The 22,488-nt window shown below is 37.5% G+C and overlaps 2 protein-coding genes across 2 annotated transcripts; one reads left to right on the top strand and one right to left on the bottom strand.

Annotated features, from left to right (window-relative positions):
* Positions 1-13,522, bottom strand: rcl1 (RNA terminal phosphate cyclase-like 1). The gene is made up of 10 exons (XM_077585329.1): positions 13,455-13,522; positions 12,886-13,112; positions 12,434-12,505; positions 11,648-11,823; positions 10,854-10,928; positions 10,649-10,773; positions 9,955-10,080; positions 8,602-8,758; positions 2,955-3,058; positions 1-172 (listed from the first exon to the last, which is right to left on the bottom strand). Exons 1-10 carry the CDS (start codon positions 13,505-13,507, stop codon positions 19-21), a joined length of 1,269 nt encoding a protein of 422 aa, XP_077441455.1. The 5' UTR covers positions 13,508-13,522; the 3' UTR covers positions 1-18.
* On the top strand, positions 12,980-21,156 carry ak3 (adenylate kinase 3). Its single transcript, XM_077585334.1, has 6 exons — positions 12,980-13,122; positions 13,450-13,755; positions 15,474-15,593; positions 17,527-17,699; positions 18,159-18,277; positions 20,425-21,156. The coding sequence occupies exons 2-6, from the start codon at positions 13,608-13,610 to the stop codon at positions 20,534-20,536; spliced, it is 672 nt and encodes a 223-aa protein (XP_077441460.1). The 5' UTR covers positions 12,980-13,122; positions 13,450-13,607; the 3' UTR covers positions 20,537-21,156.
* Positions 21,157-22,488: the final 1,332 nt, after the last annotated feature.

Raw genomic sequence — 22,488 nt, 5'->3', positions numbered from 1 at the left:
TTTTATGTACAAAATGTTTTATTTGAGGGTTTTGTTCAAGTTGCTGTAACCGACTCCGACGCACGTCATCAGGACTTTATCTCCCCCTTTGCGTTCATCCTCTAAAGGCTTGCAAACTTCAATTTTGAACATTATCTGGAAAAAATCTCTTATGTGTCTGAGAAACTCCATCCTGTTGAGAGAGAACAAAGAAATGATTAATTAGCTAGGAAATGAAGCATACCGCACGCTCAAGGGATCCAATAAGACAACATTGAGGATGGCAACACAATAAAATGCTAAACTTTCTCAAAGGTACCTTTCAGGTTTAAAAAAAGATATTTTACGGCCACTTCCAACAAATGATGAATGAAAGGATGATACTGCCTCTATCACATGCATAGATGCATTCACAGGCACATTATGTAACAATTCTCTTTCACCTTAAACTTCAGCTTTACTTATGCCACATCTTACTGTGAAAGCTGTGTATGGTGTGCTAGACATCAACAGCAACACAGTCATTATCATATATATTAGTGACAATTAGGGGTGGGAATCTTTGAATGTCTCACGATTCGATTCCGATATTTGGGCCTGCGATTCAGAATTGATTTTAGATTAAGAAAGATTTTTGATTCAAAAAGATTTGATTGACAATGACTTTTGCTTCAATCTATAGTTGTGCAAGGAATTGTAATGATCTACTCCAGTCTGACTCGCTAATGCTAATTAGCGCGCTACTCGCGGCACTTATCACTCAAAAGAACGATTCCACGCAAAAATAAATAATTTTATTGGAATAACTTGACTTTTTCCTTCTACTCTCTAATGTGGCTACAACTTAACAGTGTATTAGACTGCGTGGAACCACACTGCCCCTCGGTGGCTAAACAACATGAACAGCGCTCCAAATAAAGGCACACACACACAAAGGCAAGACAGTATAAAATTATTTAAATACAATCGATTTTGGGACATTTAAAAACGATTCTGAATCGTACTAAATGAGAATCGATTTTTTTCGCCACACCCCTAGTGACAATACCTGTATTCTGACTACATTTGGTCCAGTAGAAGTATAACGCATGCAAGAAATTGTAATTTATTATTAATATTCCTGTGAAGAAAAAAAAGCTTTCGATCCGGCGTCAGGTCGAAGAGGCGTGTATAGCGATGGCACTGCCAATCTTCAGTTATCATAGTACTGTACTTGACAGCAACACAGCACCGGTACCATGATAACTGAAAATGGACAGTTCATGGTTCAGTCCTAAAACTTTCCCAGCGTTATGTGGCTTTTCACTGCACAGTAACGCTTGGCCTCGAAAAATGCGAAAACCAAGTTGCTTTGAATGTATCACCAGTTTCAATTTTACTCTCAAGGATTTTAGCCATACAGTACCATGCTCAAATGTTACAAAACCAAATGCAAATTGAATGAATGAACTGACACAAATAAATGACTAGAAAGGGTGTGATACCAATGGAAATGCATTGCGAGTATAGTAGACATGTCAAGTCGAGTGGGTACCGTGCAGTGAAAAGAGAACATACATAAAGAATATAAAGACATTCACTGGCACTGTTAACAATCAATGTTAGAATTGCGAAGTGGTTGAAATGTTTTTAAATGCGGCATTCAAAGTCAGGCACACTGGAAAAAATGGTGTGTTGAATGTACTCAATTTTATTGCATCTAGCGGCTGCACGCAATAAAATCATCTAGATCCAGAAACATTTTAAGTAGACGTTTACTTAAAAAGTGTATCTGGAGCCAGATGATTTTTTGTGGAACCACGTGACAAAATAAAATTTAATATTTTTTTTCAGTGAAACACTAAATGTATTAAATCTGGTTGTTTTTAGGTTTATGCTAAATTATATTTCCCCTAGACTATAAGTTCGCTATTAACTAATTCACTGCCATTGGCGGCTATAGACGTCATAAATTCATTTGAACTATTTCTATTAGTTTATTTTTTTTTCCACTTTTGTTAACAAGAGTATAAAAACCTAGATTTTTTGGGGGTATATTTACAACAGATATAAAATGTGTGATTAATCGTGAGTTAACTAGTCAAGTCATGCGATTAATTACGATTAAAAAATTTAATCACCTGACACCCCTAATTTTTTAATAATCTTTTCTGAAAAAATAAATAAAATAATTGTAATAATTTTTTTCCAATTTTTAATAATCTTTTATTTTTGAAAAAAATAGTGAATTAGGGGCGTCAGGCGATTACCATATTTAATTGTAATTAATCGCATGACTTCACCAGTTAACTCACGATTAATCACAAATTTTCTATCTCTTCTAATACAATAAAAAAAAATCTAGGTTTTCATTCTCTTGTTGACAAAAGTGGGAAAAATGTTAAACTAATAGAAATAGTTCAAATGAATTTTTGACGTCTAAAGCCGTCACTGGCAGTGAATGAGTTAATAGCCAACCTTCACTTATATCAGATTCAGAAAAATATTTATTGCCCAAGCATGTTGCATCACACAAGGAATCTGGCTGGAGTAGTTGGAGCCACTCTAGCAGCTACTGCAGCAAACTAGCCACAATAAATAAATATAAAATATTCATGAACTATGAAGAGTTACGAATCAATATAAAGCCACAAAGACGGATACAATATAACAGCACTACAAAGATTGCGTCAAATGTCTATAAGAATCTATTGGAATTTCTGTTCGGAATTGGAATTCCTGCTTTCTTTCCATTCATTTCCATGGAAAGTTTTCTACTTTGCAACCCTAATTCATGATGCATATATAGTCCGCACTGATTACTACTTAACAGTATTATTATCCACTTTTGTTCATTCGTGAGAACTTTGGATTATCCTGGTGTCATACAGTTGAATATTAACTGAACAGGAAGTCGGTTGCATCCATCCAAGTGTTTATGACTAAACCAAGTGACGACTTCTATCCTTCACTGTGTGCGCGTTTCAATAGCTTACGTGTACGGCGAAAGGGGTCCGAGTAAAAGCTTGGACACGTCCTGTTGGCCAAGGGTCATCAGGAGCAGTGCCAGGCTCTGATTGGACGAATCCACACAGCCGCCCTGCAAACACAAAGAGGGACCACCGTGTGTTTGTCAACTCTGTAATGTACGTCACATAGGCGGAGATGTTTGGACCCGTGACAGAGGGGCAAATCCGATGCAACAAGTCTTATCAATCTTGGACAAAAACACGTTGGGGGGTGGGGGGTTAAATGACCCCGTGGTTGTGTAGTTTGTAAGTTTTTGGAAAATTTACACACACATAAGAAAAATGGGTCAAATACCAGCATGCATAATTGCATATCTTATGAGACCTAAGCTCAGTGAGCAGCTAAATGAGTAATGTGTTTTGCAGAAAAAGATTTGCTCTATGATATTCATTTACATGAAGATAATAATCATGTTATTTCTCTCAAAAATTTGTAAACAAAAACTAAAATATGCAATACTTTATTTATATAAATCTCTGCCGATGTTGTTTTCAATTGATTACTTCTATAACATTCCTAGGAAATCACAACGACCCATCACTAGTGAGCTAATGTTGGAAAAAGCCTACATGCTACTCAGTTCCTTGGCTCACGTTGGTGACCCCTTTGGTGTAAAACAATTCACCTTCCAAGCACAAGCAGTAATTCTTGCTTTGCATGTCACTTGTCAAAGTTAAGGGTGAGTGTTTCTTGTTTTGATAATGAAGCCAAGGGGCTAACTTTTTTTTTTTTTTTTTTTTTAAACAATTGTAAAGACAGTTAAGAGTTGAAAGTATTATAATATAATTTCCCCCCCATTGCGATGAATGTAAAAACATTGCACGAATAATGATTTCACGATGGTAACAGTTTTGATACATTATTTAACTACTTGCGTCAATCAAAGTTAAAATTGTAAACGCATTATATGGTGGCTCTTTATAGCTCACATTCATTCTTATTATGCTTTTAGACTCAGGCTCTCACCTTGGTTAATTGTATAAAGTTGCTAGTGGATGGCAAACACTTGCCCCGCCTGTCGTCTCCACACTGGACCTCCACGCTGTCACATTTGTCACAAGACGCGTTCCGTTCAAAACAATTTGCTGGGCTACATATTACTAAGCTAACAAATGCAGAAAATTCAATATCCTGTACAAACCAATTTTGGCATCAATTTTAACGCTTTGGTCAAAACTGATTCTAAAATCAGTCAGTCCCGATTATTAAAGTGAAATAAAATAAAAGCAAATCTTGATCGGCATTCATTGAATTATTGATGAAGCAAGTGCAACTCATTCAAATCCTGTAAAATGTCTCCACAGGGGGAACTACAGCAGAATGTGTATTTCCAGAAATTATCTAGCCATACAACCCAAAATATTAGTCTTAATTTTAAAAGAAAAGTTATATTGTGCATATAATTATGTTATATACAAGCCAGAGTACAACATGATTAAAAAGTCCCAAAGAATATTACAACAATTAGTTTTTGGAGGGGCGGGGGGGGGCATGTTGTAAGTAAAAAATAAATAAATAAATCTGTAATCGTGCAGTTAAATTTTTCAAAAATTGGAATTGTTATGCTCTTTTCTAATGCATTTTTCTTCAATTTAACGTTTTTTTCTTAATCATTTGAGTGATCCTAATATTCATTTGTGGTTTTTACAACTGCAAATGTGGTGTCTTTCCATCAAGTGCTGCTTATATTAGCTACAAATCTCCTCTCACATTCATAAACGTGTTTTTATCCTCCTCTTCTTTTTTTAAAATACAAACAGAACGTCTGTTTCATTGAGGGGAAAAATGGTCGTCTCTCAAGAGACTCCTGACACCACAAGGCCATTTGGAACCCCCCCCCCCCCCCCCCCCCCCACACACACACACAAAAGGCAATTTAGGACAATCCTATAAAAACAGTTTCTTCTTCAATGAGAGGTCAATGCAAAAATGGCAAATCTAAGCAAGATAAATAAAATTTACAAAAAATATATATAAAAAAAAAATACAATTTTTTAACATTGAACTAATAAACAATCTCACAGTATATTGATAGAGAATATTCCAAAAAACAAGCAAGTATCCAAAATGAATAAGATCTGTCAAGAGGACCACTTACATCAGCTCCTGTCCATTGTTGATGTTGCGGCCAAAAACAAAATGTCCATGGCGTGTGGTTGGTTTACTACAAGCTGACTGTACTGATTAACCAGAGAGCAAACAAGCACAGACTCTGCTAATTTTTTTTTTTAAAGAAAAAAATAAAAATAAAAAATCACAACAATTCCAACTGGATAATCAATATTCTTGTTCTCATTTCCTTCTTCTCAACTATGAGCAGCTCAACAACTGCAGTCGGGTTATTATAACAAGCAGTTATTCAAATAAACACTTTGGGAAGGACCTGATCTACCAGATGCTTCTGCCTTAAAAACAAAACAAAAACACATTTATATAAAAAAAGATCCACCCATGCTGGAAGCCTCTGGGGCAGACACACCAGCTCCAGACTGTGTGCTGCTGCGACTGAAGAGGGTGCATTCAACAATATTCCTCTTTCAGAGTTAATCAGCAATACCCTGACCAGCTAACTGGACTCACATGCCTCCAATAAAAAGCCAAGGCAGACTCGCGCTCAACACACACTTGCTGAACAAAATCGACATGTTCACATTGAGTGTTATTTTCCTCCCTGCTGTGAGACATTATTACTTTTTGTTTATATAGAGTGATGGTCACCTTGGCTACTGCAAGAGTGAAAACAAAAACGCTGGATGTGTCACCCAAAAAGCTGCATCCTGAACACAGCAGCAGATGCTTGCTCTGCATCGATGTGACTGGATATAATACTAGACGTCAGCGGGTAAAGCAGCAGTGGTCAGTATTTGTTGATCTCTCAAATGCATTAATCTGGGTTCACACATACCGATTACTGTCCCAAACACATGCCCTGTTATAGGGGTCACCTTTCCCCAAAGGTTTTTCTAAAAGTAGACTTAATACAATTTTAAATAATAGCAGTAATTTAATACACAAGTAAATAAAACAACTATATTAAGACCGTCAGTACAAAAAAAAACCACATTCACAGTCACAAGTGTTACTTGTAACTGCAACAAAACAGAATTGGAAACGCTACTGGTATGTTGTGAAGCACCGCTGACACAAAAGCTATTAATCCTGTAGAATATGTCACTAAATTATTTATTGAAAATATGTTAACCTATTATTCAAGTGTCTTAAGCACTGACTAATTTACAGGCATTTGCATAATGTTCTTGCGTGAAAAGTTTAGTTCACATGCATGTGTTGGCTCGTTGAGCCGAGTCTGTAACAGTCAGGGGTGGTTTGCGTCAATGACCAGTATCATTATTCATATAATTCATGTGCATGCCAATACATTGCTATATTTTGTTACAAGAGTTTTACCTGACGTTACTTAACTCTTTGACTGCCAAAAACGTTAAATAACGTTTAGTAAAAACCTACGGAGGAGCGCCAAAGACGTTCACCAAGTTTTTTTTTTGGGGGGGGGGGGGGGGACAGGTGGAGGAAAGCCTTGGCCAGCTGTGCTGAAAGTATCAAGCAGATCTAGTTAATATAATGCCTATTTTTGGCCCCTAGATGGCAGCGATGACTCTCTTTGGACAAGATTGGGTAGGCGTCAGTAGAAGACGTGAGGCGGAGCTAGAGTGTTGAGGGGACAATGGCTGAGGAAGCCATAATGGCGACCGGTTGCAAGCAGCTCACGCTTGAGCATTTTTTTCAAAGACGAAAAGCATTGACCAATGCTAAAGAGCACATTGATGACGACGATGATGATGATGGTGACTCCGAGGTTGACGCCGAAGTTGGAAGCGTTGACGCGGCGGCTATGATCACGTCATAAAGCCTCACCGGCTAGCGATGCTAACGCCGGAAAACGCGGAGCACAACCGAGCACGCTCAGGCGGACGTTCAATCGGACGACGAGTCCAATGCATATTCATCGTTGGAGTGGGTACAGTCTGATCACGGAGAAGACACTGACACTGCCAGACGTAACACCACCGTAACGTCACCGTATCATGATCTGAGAGTAGACTTGATGGCAACATGGCCAAACACACACTGCGGTATATACTTGCTATTCCCCGGGAAAAAAAAGCCAGCAAGAAAGTGTAGTGTCTGCACGCTAAGGGGCCATCGCAGTGAAACTAATCTGTTGTGCAAATCCTGCTGCGTCCCCTTGCACGCAGGGGAGTGTTACAAAAAGAAAAACTGTATTTGAAACATCCACACAATTGTAAATAGTACCACGGTTGCACACATTTGTAAATAGTTTGCCAAATTGTTTTGTCAAATTGTTACACTGTTGAATGTAAATAAACGTATTTTGCTATCAAAAAACACTTTTTCATTGTTGGTGGTAGTGTTTTACAGAAGTAAAGCACTGTTTAGGTGTTTGTGGCATCATTCATGGGAAAAAAAAGGTGTAAAATTCACTAGAGTGCATGAAATAATATCGTTTCACAAAAAGCTTGATTTCTCCGTTTTTTGTTTCAAAACAGGCATTTGGGTGAAACTAACCATTTTCTATTGTTGATTACTGAAAAACGGAATAAGGTAGAAACAAACAAAATTTTCTGTGGACCTTGAAAGATCAGTCAAAATGCTTAAATCGGCTGGCACCCACGGCATCCCTTTTCTGAAAACGTCTGGCAGTCAAAGAGTTAACGTACCTGCTGCTGTGTGACAATTGTGAAGTTAGCGTCAAGTTTGCTAAGCTAAGTAGTGCACCGGAAGTGGTGTGAAATGGTTTCAAATAAGACCACTTACCGAAAGTACCGAGTTAGTTGGCTAAATGTTGGTTTAACAGTGTTGGGTAAATCTGCCTTTAAGTGTAAAGTGTCTCATCTCATATTATATATACTTGCCTATGGCGGTCCCTTTTTGTTTTGACCCCCTATGCGATTGAGTTTCACAACTCTGATTTATAATAAGCCATATATGCCCTTTTAGCCTCGTTTCGAAACAAACAAGGCTTTAGATACCTTCCACATGCCAGTCTTGTATATAAACAAATTCATAGCTGCATTCCAGATGGTCATTACAAGGGAATGCCAGCAAACAAGGGCAGTGAGTGTGACTGTTGCGCCACAACTGACTCATGTCCGGACTGTGGATGACAGGTATTCAAGCCAAATAATACCATATTGTCTGAGGACAGACTGAAATCAGCATTCCCAAGTGCCGCTGATATCTACCTGCAGTGTGTGTCCTGGGCATGAGCATTTATGAACATTAGTTTTTGTAAAATACAGCAACAACGCTTCATTGGCTTCCTATTTGTTGCATAAGACTACTTCACCATGCTGTACAGAAACAGCTCCAAAGCACACCCAATAGATCATATGACTGTACAACCATCTGGTGTGGTTGAGATATCCAAATAAAAGGGCTTGTGAGTTTGCATAACAATTGCCTAGAACTTCAGATTTGATTAACAAATAAAACAATGTTTAGCGGCATGTTGTCTGAAAACACAAATTTGAGTGATTTTACTTTCGGATGAAAAGCTCAATTGAAAACAATATGCTGTACAAAAATTGTGTGTGTTTTTTTTTTTTAACAAAACAATTATACAACACTTACCCGATACACTTCCTCCAGCAAAAGCTTGGCACAGTTGCGGCCGAGGTCCTCGGGCAAAATGGGGTCTCCTTGACCCTGCGGCGTGGAAGACATCTCAGCACTGAGGAAACAGCCTTCAAGAGTCTCTGCCACTAGTGTCAGACCAAAACCCGGTGACCTGCAACAAGCGGTTATGACAGTTTTGAGGACAACAATACCAACCACAATGTACCCCACGGCACCTTCTCTGCAAGACTTGCAAAATTTTGGAAATGTGCGTACAACAGCTTACTCTTTTTCATTGTGCTGCTATGATAACAGGTATGGTGGACCCAAAAACTATAAATAAATAAATAAAAGTTTATATACACACACATACATAAATAACATTAAAAACAAAAAAAAGTGAGATTCAAAAAATAAAAAAAGATGTAAAATGAAATGCGGAAATAAATACAAAAATAAATATATAGATTTAAATATCAATCAATAAATAAAAAGGCTTTGCTGTCATATTTATTTCATGCTGTAGACGCTGTCAGCATGAAATCCACTATGAAAAGTTATTCAAATGAGAGGGAGTATATTTTGATTTATACCTTTTTATATTGACTTTTATTTATTTAGGCATTTTTTGGTCCTCCATACAATAATAAGCGGTTAAGAATTTCCATACATTTTCAAAGACTTGGTAAATGCAGTTTCACTTTGCATAAGTTCTCCAGGATTTTCATGACTAAAAGAACACTTGCTGTATTATAGTCATGTGCATCACTTTGCTATTGTATTGGCAAGTGCCATTTTCATATATATAGTCATCATCCCGTTTCCTTTTTTGTATCACTACTACCGTTTTATCATAACATCTCCATCCACAAAAACAGGGAAATGGGGGGAAAAAATGGGGTGGGGTAACTCTGTTTTTGTGTAACTTTTGTGAGTTTTGGTTGGGTTCCAAATTGTGCAACTTTGTGGTGTTTAAATGTAACTGCTTCACAAATTGGGTAGTTGGCAGGTTTGAGTGTGTTGTAGCACCATCTAGTGGCGAAGTTGGTAAATTAGTTTTGTCATAAAACTTACGGAATTACAGTATGCCATTAAGAGTACAAACATAATGCATATTTATGTGCATGTTGGAAAGCACCGTAGTCTGTCACCAATCTATGCGATTGCAGTATTTAAATTAGTTACAGTACGCATTAAAAATCAATTACTGCTGTAGCTAAATGCATCTTCTTGTGCAGCGTGTTTACTTTTTCTTGCACTCCTGCACAAACTATTTAATTGAGGGTCGTCCGTTGTGACCGTTGCAAACCCAAGACAGAGTTTTAGTCTATTAAACGCCAAGCAAAGCAATTGTTCGGGGATACTCACTTGCCAGAGCTGGCTCCCTTCATGTGGTCTGTGTAGATGTAGATGTCTGGAATGAACTGGTTCAGGACGCCCCGCGCCGACTCCACAATCCTGTTGCCCATCTGAGGGGAAACTCTCACTGAATATCTGTGTTTAGACCGTCAAGGCTCATAGATAAACAGGCATGGGTAAGCATGGTGATCTTGTGCAGTGAGAATTTTTTCATGACACAACAAATAAAAATTGTCCCAATATAAATATATGCTGAAATAATGATTACTGAATCTCAAATTATTTAAATAAAGGTTAAATTAAGTTGTACTGTATGTACCAGGTAAACATTTGTTTGTATGATTTTCTGACCAATTAAGTGAAATTATATAAATTTCCAGAAGACACTAATGTGAAAGGTCAAAGTGGTTGGGAATAATTGCCCTTGGAGTTAACATATGTGTCACAATTCTCATGTTCAGGGTTCGAATCAAACTTTAACCTTCCTGCGTGGCGTTTCCAAGTTCTTCCGCTATGTTTGTCTCCAGATACTCCTGCTCCTTCCCACATTTGAAAAACATGCATGACAGGCCTCTAAATTGTGCATAGCTATGAAGGTGTGTGTGAATACTTAAATAGAAAAAAAAAAACATTACCCATCGGTTGCTCATAATGCACAAATATGTCAAATAGCACAAATATAATAAGTTGATCTGAAGGATACGCTACTCCTCGGATTCTTTTAATCTTTCCGGCGTCTGTAAGCTGCACTGGCTTGATTGTTTTGCGGACGGGACACGTGAAGACAACCTCACCGCCTCCGCCGGGTGCCATGCCCCTCTTTAACACCTGAGGGCGCACAAACAAAAAGAGTCGGCCTTAGTTTCAAGTTGCTCAATTTGAATATGTAATGAGGTTTTACACATCACCTTAAGGTCAAAGCCGTCGCCCTCTATGCCAAATCTCTTCATCAGAGGTAGAACTGTTAACTTCAGCAGATCAACCTACACAAAACACACGCGTTAAGTCGTAGCAACAAGGAAAGATGTGATTCACTGTTGCCATGACAACAGCCATCTCCCACAACTTATACTATGTATGTAACTGGCTAGTTATCACTTCTGTTTTCACCATAGCAACAATGCCAACCTATCCAGTCAAACTACAACGACGACTACATCACAGGCCTGCTTGTGAACCCAAGAACATGTGTAACGTAAGGAAATGTGCTCATCTTCTGATGCTGACGTCAGTAGGCTTATACGGGTTTTTGACTTAAATGTGTGTGGAGCAAAATCTGCTGAAAACTATCAGATAACACACCTAAAATGACTACAGAGTGTATTTTGGAGCGATATTTTTCTGCAGCGGTCCTGAATTATAAAATAAGTGGCAATATTTGGAACGTAGGAGAGGACCTTAAACATAAAATAAGATGATTTTAATGCAAATCATATTATAGTGAAATATGATTAGTTGATTGCTTGATTAGTATAACAATGCAAAAAAAAAAAACATTAAAAAAAAAGATTATAAAAATATATTCCTGCCTAACAAATGTTTCACTGCAATAGACACCTGGTATTTTCTGCAGTTAAATAAATGATGCCCCTCCTTAGTGACCACAAGAGGAACTACAGCAGGCATATGGATATATCAAAACTGATGACAGAGGCTGAGGATGTGATAATAGTTTGAATAAAAGTAAAGTGTGTTATCTTACTGTTGGGTCCGAGGGGTCATTGGTGACGCCTCGCAGGGTGGCCTTCAGTGGGGTCTTCATGAAGGGAGCCAGCATGAGCAGAGCCTCCAGGTAGTAACCAATAGAACGCTGCAGATTGCAGTCATGTTCTATAGAGCCACCGTAAAGTAAGCCAGGCTGGTAGAATAATACAGTTCCTTGAAGGGATAAAATAAGATAAGATAAGATCCACTCATTGTCACACCCATCTAAGTGGGGCGAAATTTGGATATCAGAAAAAAAGAACAAAAAAACATAGCCAACAATTATTTTTTTAAATTTATTGAACTGTATAAATTAGGGTTATATCTGAATGAATTGCAGGACAATTACATCAGTCCATCTGCCCACCATCTCTAATGGGATTTTCCTTATCAGGATCATGCAAACAACCCATTACAGCTGACTTTTTTGGCAAAGGAGCAAAAATGGGCAAAACATTTTAATTATGCAATTATAATCTATCATATAATGTGAAACTCATTCAGCTCATGTTTGTCTGTTACTTAGCGGGAATTAAACATGTTTATTGCATCCTTGAAAAACCAAACACTTTGCTTTGGACATGATCTACTATGCAGCCTTTGGACATGATAAATATGCAGCCATTCTATTCCAATAAGCAGTCCAAATCAATGGAAGCTTATATTAGAAATAAATAAATAAAAAGGTGCTCAATACAAACAATTGATTGTCCAGATCTTCGGGCATGTCATAGAAACCTGGAAACTGGCAAAACTTGTAAATAACACAGTCAAAAACATTCACCTGTTTGATTTATTTCTATTCTGGAGCCATTGGTCACTTTGTCCAGCAGTCTGATTAAACTGGCTTCAAAATCTGTGGGGGTGGGAATCAAAAGGCAATCATTCAATAAAACAGAATAAGTTATTTTAGAAATAGAACAAGTATTTTAAAAAGGCGTGACTGTGAAGTTTTCGCATACCATAGCAAGGCATGCGCATGGAATCGTAACTAAACGGCATTTGAAATTAACTTTTTTTTATATATATAGAAGAGTTATTTTAAATTGCAATATTCAAAAACTAGTAAACGGTAACAAATATGTATGTTTATTGCATTTGGAATAGAGTTCCAGCCCCTTATTTTGCCCCCTCAGTCACCGTCACCAAACTCACTCCCAACTGCGTAGCAGCTAGCTCGTTAGCATGGAAGCTAACTGCGACGCCTCATGAATTCTGGCTGCCCAACACACTCACCACGGATCCCCGGGTTGTCGTCTTTGGACCTTATATTTCTGATTTTAACCCTCTTCCCGCTCAACGTAGACAAGACGAGGCGCTGCCTGAAGAAATTACAGCCATTGTAGGAGAGTCCGTGGCTTGCCATGATGATGGTGTTGTTGTGTCTGGCTCGCTTCTCCTGCTTGGCTCTTGTCAGTGAAAATCCACGTGTGTTTTTCCAGGAAGACGCTGACGGCAGGAGACTACGGAAACGTAAGAGGGACAAAAATATGCTTTATTTTTGCGGTTCCTCTTCTGCCCTGCAGGGAGCGTTATATAATAAAACAACAAATCAAAAACCTGCGTGCCAGCGACAAACTAAGCTATTATAATCCTTTAATATGATGTGAGTAAACTCTTAATGATTCCTGTTTATTATATTTTAAGAATTACTGCATCATTCCAATGTATTATAATTTCTCCGATTATTGTAATTACTGGTCATATGTAAATATTATACAAAAACGTACCATGAACAAATTACATAAGGGTTCCATTAATCATTTCCTATCACGAAATGATCTACCTCTTCTTCGTCAGGTTACCTAAAATGAAGCACGTCCAGTCTCCGAGCCACGCCCCCTCCCGTTGACGTCATACACTTGCGTTGCCAACAGAGCTACTCTTCGCTTCACGGAGCATCCAGGAGGAGTTTAGTCCTACTTCTGCAAGTAAAAACTGAAAGCCGCATTCTCGATATGGTTCTCCAGAGGATTTTTCGTGCAGTCATCATGGGACCCCCGGGTTCCGGAAAAGGGACGGTGTCTGGGCGGATAAGCAAAAGTTTTGGACTCAAACACATCTCCAGTGGGGATATTCTGAGGGCCAACATCAACGCTAAAACTGGTAAGCATGTACTTCATGCACGAATTGAATAGGAAACCTTATCACCATTCATTTGTGCTCACAAAAATCGGGTGTGTTGGTGCTCTGTGTTGATGATAAGACTACCGCTCCTTGCTTATCTGGGACATACACGGGGTAGTACTAATCGAACCGGTTTGCAGCTTATGCTGCTGGGAGTAGTTTCTTGTTTGCACTGGAAACACTTGGCCTAATATAGCTGGACTGGACTTTGGAAGAAAGCCTCTTCAGTATCACCTTGCTGGAATGATTAAAAGAGCTGTAAAGATAAGCAAGACAGTGCACGCATTGATTTTGATCACGTTGAGTGTGTCGCTTTCTGCACGATTGTAAACTAATGAAAACATTTTCATGTGGGTCACTTAGCAGTTAAAACATGTTATAATCTTTGCCCTTGCATCAGGTTGCCTTGGATTTCAACCGTTATCGCTTTAGGGACAATAATATAATTGTCCTGTATTTTTCCAACAAAGAAAAAAACACACAACTAGCCTATTTCATGCATAACTTTTGTTTAATGAATCAAATATAGCAAATTCTTTCAATGGCGGCAGAGGATGATGATGATGGATGTTGGATTGATCTCAAGGGTCTTGCAACAACTTAATATGTGATTATAAATGCCCGTGTTTGTGCTTGTGTGCTGTACATCACAGCTCCGAGGTTATCTGTTCAAATCTGGGATTTTCTCTATGTAATCCGGCCTCCTCCCCCCCTGCCAAAAAACAAACACGTTAGGTCCATTTAAAACTAAATTGTTCACGTGTGAGCGTGAATGGTTGTTTGTCTATATGTGCACTACTATTGACTGGCGAGCCGTCCTGTCTGTACCCTGCTTCTCCCCCAAGGTCAGTTGGGATATGCTCCAGCTCACCCACGACCTTTAAAGAGGGCAAGCATTGTTGGAAACAGATGGATGGATGATATTCAATAGGGGCAGCTCGTTGGGCTCATTGTTAGCTCTTTAGTTATGTTTTTTTTTTTTATAAATCTTAGCTCTGGCCTTCCTGTATGATATTTGAATGATTGTTTTCACCCACGCTTTTGTGATTAATTGAAGAAAATGGATGGATGAATATTGAGCCTATACATGGTATCAATCCATTCATTTTCTATAGTGCTTGTCCTTGTTATAACGCGTGAGCTGCAGCCTATCGCAGCTGACTTTTGGTGAGAGAAACAGGGTCGAATCTGGACTTGTTGCCAGCCAATCGCAGGGCACATGCTATAGACAACTATTCACACTCACATTCGAAGGGCAGAGTCAAAATTCAAAATCAAACTTTACTTCTGTGAAGCAGATGTGCTAACCCCTTGTCCACTGTGTCACCATGCATGTAGTATAAAACTGATTGTTTTTTTTGTCAGCAGTGGAGCAAGGTCATTGAGGAAATTCCTATCCTCTTCTGGTATACTCCTTCAGAGGCAAAAGAAAATGTAGTGGAGAAGGAATTCTATTGTGTTGTGACCTTTAAAAAAAACAGCTGATGAATGGGTGTTTGTGTACTATGTGACAGTTCTGTATAATCTATTTTTCCAGATGCAGATAGCAGTGGGGTATATTGTACTGTAAATACAGATTATATACATTTCATGCTTTATTTAGCATAACATGACAAATGACATTTAGAATATATAATGAAGTAGGAAAAGTAAATTTTGACATCTTTTTTCTTCTCCTTCCTGTTTGTTTGTGTCAGAGTTGGGACTGGTGCTCAAGTCGAGTATTGATCGAGGTCAGCTGGTGCCCGATCACGTCATGTCTCGCCTCATCCTCAAGGACCTGCGAGCGATAGAGCTGAGCAGCTGGCTGCTCGACGGTAAGAAAGCTTTACTCTCTCAAGTATCGCGTGTATTGATTGGTCTGCCTTGTACTTGTTTTTGATTGATGTTTGAGTAAATTTTCTGTGGAAGAACCCATTACAGTTTGGTGCCAATTTATATAAATGTGACAAAAGGACCTCATTAACTCAACAACTTGCGAACATCACATGACCAAACCCAGAAAACAAATGAGCCATGATTGGTCGCTTCCTGAGCGCTTAGGCCAGGGATCCTGCGGCCCTGGCTCTTTAATCCCACTCATTTGGCTCCCTAAAAAAAAATTGTTTGTTTTTTTTTAAACATACATTTTTTAAAGATAAAATACTATTTAAAATAATTAATGATTTAGATTTAAAAAAAAAAGAATGAGTAAATTAAAAAAAAAAATGAAATGTTCAAATTTGTTAGTTGTCAGAAAAAGAGATGAATGGTAAGATGAAAAAGTAAAACAACTAAACATGTCTAAAAAGTGACCATAAAATGTCCAAAAAGGAAGAGGAAAAGCAGAAATTTACCATAAAATGTCTTTGGAATAGCTCCAAAAAATAATAATCAGAAAACAAAACTTTCAAAAAGTAACTATAAAATGTCAAAAAATAAAAGAAATTCCCCAAATTACCATAAAATGTCCACAAAAAATTCCCAAATGTCAGAAAATTGATAGCAAAGAGGCAGAAACAAATGTTAAAAAAAAAATAAAAAAAAAGCAGCCATAAAATGTCCAAAACAGGAACAAGCGATGCAGAAAATGACCACGTGTTCATAAAATTGCCCAAAATATGTCAGAAAATTGACAGAAAGTCAGAAAAGTCTAAAAATGTTTGAAAAACTAAAAAATGACATGCACACACACAAAAAAAAAAAAAATAGAAAATGGAAGCTGAAAGGTAGAAGAAAATGAATCTCAAAGTTTTGGGTACAGCATGTTTCCTGTTATGATGCAGCTCTAATTACAGTAGCTCTTAGACTTACACTAACACACTGTTTCATTCATCATAATGTTCAAAAGTTTTGCCGCTCCAGACAGATTTTTTATTTTTTTTTTAATTTCTTTGCTCTGTAACGGTTGCTAACCGGCTTAGGCAATGTGAAGTCATTCTCAGATGGCACCAAGTAGCAAAATGGCCGCCTTCTGAGATGGATAAAAATTGATGGATTTTGCTGCTAAATTGTCTTAACCATACAAGATAAAACTGCGGTAGAAGACTTCGAGTCATTATGAAACAGTTCCCAGAATGCATATGGTAGAGGCCTGCCTGTCTCCATGAAGCAGGAAGTAGCCCTTCAAACTGTCAAATGTAAAAAGAAAAGAAAAAAGACAAATTTTGCAGTTTTTTTTTTTTTTTTTGTCATGATGCAACCATTCCTACCACTTAAGAATTCTTATGTCATCCACCACAAACCAGGAAGTTGCCTCTTAACTTACGGATGCCTGTGTTTTTTCTCATCCATCCAGGTAATTTCATTGTCAGGGCATTAAATGGATTGCAAATGGACTGCTATGTTTGTCTTAGAAGATATTTAGGCTCATACGGATGTAATGTTTTAAAAAAATTTTTTAGCCGCCCTGGATAAAAAAGCAGCGGAAAGGAAGTCATTAAGATTTTGTAGTTTTTTTGTTTTTGGCCAGAACTTGTTACCCAGAATGCAACTCGTAGAGGCCTTCCTTGCGTCCAACATCTTTCTAAATGAACCAGGAAATAGCCTGCTTACTGACTAGTGGAAAAACAAAAAATCAGCATTTTTTTGTGTCATGATGGCAATTCCTTCCGTTCCAGAGTAAAAAATAAATTAATTAAAAAAAAATGCTAGTACCGTCTAATCCCAGCACTTCCTAACTACCTAAATGGCCCGACAAAAATGACATTTTCAACCATTGTTTTTCTGACATTCAATGCAATTTTTTTATTTTATTCATCTCACCTCCAGGTTTCCCTCGAACCGTCACCCAAGCAGACTCTCTGGATGAAGTCTACAATGTGGACACAGTCATCAATCTCAATGTACCTTTCACCACCATTAAACAGAGACTGTCCTCTCGCTGGACTCACCTTCCCAGCGGCAGAGTATACAACATTGACTTCAACCCACCAAAAGTGCCTGTAAATACAACCCTTATAATTATCACACGTACGCTGAAATGAAATGGGGACTCAGAGCTGCAATGACACTATGAGCATTTTGTGATGGTGTAATAGAACAAACGGAAGAAAACAATCTCCACTAGGGATGTGGAAAAAAACAATAAAAGTGGCCATATTTCTGGGTCTTAAGCATTTCATATCTATTTCCTGGCCTGGTGAGATTTTGCAATAGATCGTAAGTGTGGCAAATGTTTAAAATCTTTTCTATTGTGATCTGCTTCAAATCAGTTTTGTCCATATATTCAATGGTACAAAGGTTAAAAGAACTCAATTGTTTTGTCTTGAAGAGATGATGGAATTGTTTGTCGGTACTTTGCAATGATATAAATCAAATTAGCTATAATGCTCCATATGAGTGTAACTTGATCTTCTAACCAACCAAGCAACACCTTCAACCTTTAATCACACGTTGTTCAGGGTCGCGATGATGTCACAGGGGAGCTTCTGGTCCAGAGGGACGATGACACACCAGATACGGTCACGAGGAGACTGAAAGCCTACGAAACCCAGACTGAGCCCGTCTTGGAATATTACAGGTACAGCTGTGCACCTCGTGTTAACAACAATCTGGGACCTTAATAGTGTACATTTCCAATTTCGATATCCAAAAGAAAGAGTTGGTGACTGAAATTGAAAAGTTAAGTAAATCCTTAAAGTATATGATACAGATGTGTCATTATTTAAAATGTTTAAGAACTGAAAAAGTATATCAGTGGATACAGTATATCAGAACTTTAGACAAAAGCAAACCTTCATGAAGATGAAAACAACCTCCTTAGTGGATGCCGTGATACTTTTTTTAATTTCTAATTTTGTTATTGAGGTGTTGCATGTCAGTCCAGCTATTACATCACTAGTGTCAGTTTGCATCTCTGCAGTGAAATAAATGAGTAAAACTGGGCAGATGGTTGCTTGTATTACTACTACAGCCTGCTCCCCTTAAACACCACACTGTGTGAAAAAACTTTTTTTTTTGTTCCTTCATGCACATTCCTCACAAGTGTTTGCTTCACCAAAGGATTGCTTCAATTACATTCCTCAAGGCTGTTGGAAGCAGATTTGACCGTTTATCAAAGCCCAAAAATGGCACAGTCATTTTTTTTTTCTTTAAGACGAAACACTGGTTGTGTAACATTGTGGACTCACTATTAGAATACATCCACTATCACTTATGGCGGACTTAGACAGTAAATTATTGCTCTCAGTCAAACCGTTGAAGCTTGACTGTGTGTCAGGACACAGAGCAAGATGAAGGCATGTTTGGATGAATTTGGCATGCATGAACCTTGAACCCTCACCATGTATTTTCTTTTACAAACCCCCATGTGTCCCAATACAGTTGCAACTCAGAGGTTAAACACTTTTTTTTTTTTTAAATCTCTGGTTTGTTCAGATTTATAAATAAATTATCCCAAAGGAAATATTGATAATAGAAATCTGTTCCATGGTAATTCTGTGGCCATCATAAAACATTTCCTAACTATAAAGAAACATTTTAAGTGACATTTTAGCACTCATGATTAGAGCAATTAATCATTTGTATCCAATAATTTAAATGCATTCTTCAGTGACATACACTGCTTAAACCAACAACATAGCTGCAGACAGAGGAACAGTGTTACTGTTTGACACGCACATACGGAATATCGCTGAGCCATGCAGTTTGACGACTTGATAATTATCTGTGATTTTATGATGTGAAATTGTTTTGACAAAGGGAACCTTTTCTGACAGTAAGCACTTGTTTTTATATTAATACATTAAAAACATGTACTTCTATTATATCCGTGGAAGTTAAATGCTGGCAAAAAATAAAAGTTTCAGAGCTTAATTGGTATAATGAGAAATATAGCAAATTCTAAGTGGGGCAAAAACAAAATAAGAAGCCAAATTAGTTTAGAAAAATATTATTGTGATTTATTTTTCTATCGACGTATTTCTACTTCCAAGGCCTATACTGTCTCCATGCAAATGTCAAAATGTTAATAATTGTATTGCAAATACTATAAGTGGATGTGGTGAGGAAGGCTTTTGTGTATTACACTTGTTACAATACTTGACATCCAAGTGTAACAAAAGGGAAAAAAAGCAAATTAAATACTTAAAATTATTCAACCTTTAGTAATGTAGGTGAAGGTTTTAAGTGGATATGGTTGAGTGAATGTAACATTCTTAACCTTCATACAAGAGTAAAAAGTTAACCTGTCTATTAAAAAAAATCTCTACTCACCATTAACTCTCGTGACGCATGGATTACTCGGCGCGCCTGGGAAGGAAGTCTTTCCACATCAGACTCAACGCTGCTGACTTTGTGGCATACGTATATTTTTTTAATTTAATATGGATAAGCGGCTCAAATGGATGGATGGATAATTGATGGCTTTATTGTCTTCATGCTTGTATTTTGCCACAAGAAAGTACATTCTAATCCTGTTTCTATGGTAATCATGCAAAACAAACCTGTGGAGGTCACCCTTCAAATTAAAGGTAAACCAAGTGCGGCCTGTGGACTATATATGGCCCTCTACGTTCTTGAATCTGGCCCATTGAGCATGTACATAGAGTCCTCCAATACAATATTTTCTTAAATTAGATGATTACATTATCATTTAAGTATTATTATTTTTAATTGTTGAAAATGTTATTTTAATTGCTAAATATATTTCTTCTGTTTGCGTTGCAGGAGTAAAGGTGTGCTGGTGACCTTCTCCGGCACAGAAACGAACAAGATTTGGCCCCACGTTGAAACCTTCCTTCACAAAAAACTCTCCGTGCTCAATGAAAGAGTTGCATAGCAGAGGAGGAGACTGCACATTTACCAGCAAAATCTCCATATGGATAGACTAGACAACCGTATTTATTAATACATAAACCATTCATGACCATGAGTATCATGGGACTTTTAAGGGCGGTTGAATTTTGCTCTCGTCATTCCACATTGTGCCTTAAACTAATAGAGACACAATAGAGAGTTTTATGTTTTCTAAAATGATTCTTATTCACCCAACACTCCTAGATTTTGGGACCATAGAGTCCAAATAAAGCTCCTTTAACTAAACAAAAAAGTTTTATGTATTTAGGCATGAGGACTGTATTTCATCAAATATTACCACAAATGAAAAGGGAACGTGCAATGGCCTACCATAGTGATACTGATCCAGTAAATTCACTTTTTCACTCCAGTGCCTTTGAATGTAGTACCAAGATGTTAACACACCTTTATGACCCCCCGATTATTTTAAATATTAGAACAAGAACCCATTTATTTGTTTTTTCTCAAATTGTACATTGTGTTTAGACAAGCACAATACGTTGTCTTGTGCTGTGACCAGTGTGTCATTTCGTTTCGAGCTGCCTTGCAATGGAATTGTGCCTCGTGTAATAACGCAAATGAATAAAATATGAACAAAAAATGTGTCAAGCTTGGTTAACGTGATTGTGCAAGATGGTTAGTTGGAGACAACCAGTGTGGCCCACCTGACATCTGTCTTTTTTTTCTTCATACAAGTAGATATAAACAAAATTGAGAGTGAAGATGCTCTATTTAGTGTATGAATTGTGTTATAATCTCTTCCCCAAAAATATAAATGTGTTAGCATTTACTGAGATTTTTGCTTTTTGTTAATATATCAAATGGTGGACAACATGTGCTGTTTTCTGGATATCACTTTACTTACTCCTAGTATCAGGATAAAAAAAATCCACAATGCAGGGCTTTTTCATATAATATAATTTAATGCACCATCTGGTCTATTTAATTCCACTCTGCAGCAGAAAAAACACTTTATTCTCTTGAACGTATTACATTTAGCCGATAGTTAGCTGCAAGCAAACTGGCACAGTGACCAAAATCAGTCATTCAAATGTGAAAACAGCAACACCAAAAACCCTTCACACAGTTCAAATGAAAAGCTTATCACAAGCCTGCTTGTAAAAACAAAGTTCAACATTCGGCATGATGAGAACTTCAACTAAAAAAAAAGTAAAGTGTGATAAAAAGTGAAATATAAAGTGCAGTACACATTTGCATGCAAAGAGCTCCTTTCAGCATACAAATATACACTCTTTTAAAAGATCTCAGCCCTTTACATCTCTGCACCTTTTTCCATAGTGTCAAACCTCAACTGGAGATGTTGAAATAAAAACCAACTAAATATCTTATTTTGCTAAAAATCCAGAGAAGAATTAAAGCAACATGCATTGGTGTCAAACTTGGCTTGCTATACTGACTTTTGTATTGTCTACTCTAGTGATGACCAACCAGTGCCGTAAATGATCCACTTTCAATTATTAGGTCCAAAAACAATTACTTACTACCAATACTGTAGATTTGTTTATATAGTGACATTTACTAATAGGCAGAACAATTAAATGCTCTTTCATTAGGTGGCAGAAGGTACAATTAACCTGTATATTCATCTGCTGCCATTCATGCAACAGAATAAAAGCTTTGTGTCCAATTAGTTAGTAAATTGAGACAAGATTATCATTATCACTATACTAAATACACAGTACCTCTTGTGGCATTCTGTCTGGTGCTGTGATATTTTTGTTATGTAAAATATGTGCATTGGCCAAAGAAAAGTTGGGAAACACTGCATGGGATTTCAACATTAACACCTCTCATGTTGCGTTAGCATCCGCGCTAGTATTGGCCACAAACTTTGCCGCACATCACTATGAGACGCTGTTTGTGTTTAGCGCTGACATTCATTGGCATGTCTTGGCATCTGCCACTATACATTCG

Source organism: Vanacampus margaritifer, chromosome 14 (genome assembly GCF_051991255.1).
Source record: "Vanacampus margaritifer isolate UIUO_Vmar chromosome 14, RoL_Vmar_1.0, whole genome shotgun sequence".
Classification (NCBI taxonomy): Eukaryota; Metazoa; Chordata; class Actinopteri; order Syngnathiformes; family Syngnathidae; genus Vanacampus; species Vanacampus margaritifer.
This window is presented reverse-complemented; position numbering and strand designations above follow the sequence as displayed.

Excerpts from the sequence above, each read along its gene's own strand:
- rcl1 (XM_077585329.1), bottom strand. The coding sequence starts at position 13,507 with ATGACGTCAACGGGAGGGGGCGTGGCTCGGAGACTGGACGTGCTTCAT. Across the intron at positions 13,113-13,454 it reads CTGGACGTGCTTCATTTTAG|TCTCCTGCCGTCAGCGTCTT; the intron begins GTAACCTGACGA and ends ACGTTTCCGTAG. Across the intron at positions 8,759-9,954 it reads AAGGGAGCCAGCTCTGGCAA|GTCACCGGGTTTTGGTCTGA; the intron begins GTGAGTATCCCC and ends CGCTTGTTGCAG.
- ak3 (XM_077585334.1), top strand. The coding sequence starts at position 13,608 with ATGGTTCTCCAGAGGATTTTTCGTGCAGTCATCATGGGACCCCCGGGT. Across the intron at positions 13,756-15,473 it reads CAACATCAACGCTAAAACTG|AGTTGGGACTGGTGCTCAAG; the intron begins GTAAGCATGTAC and ends TGTTTGTGTCAG. Across the intron at positions 17,700-18,158 it reads TCAACCCACCAAAAGTGCCT|GGTCGCGATGATGTCACAGG; the intron begins GTAAATACAACC and ends CACGTTGTTCAG.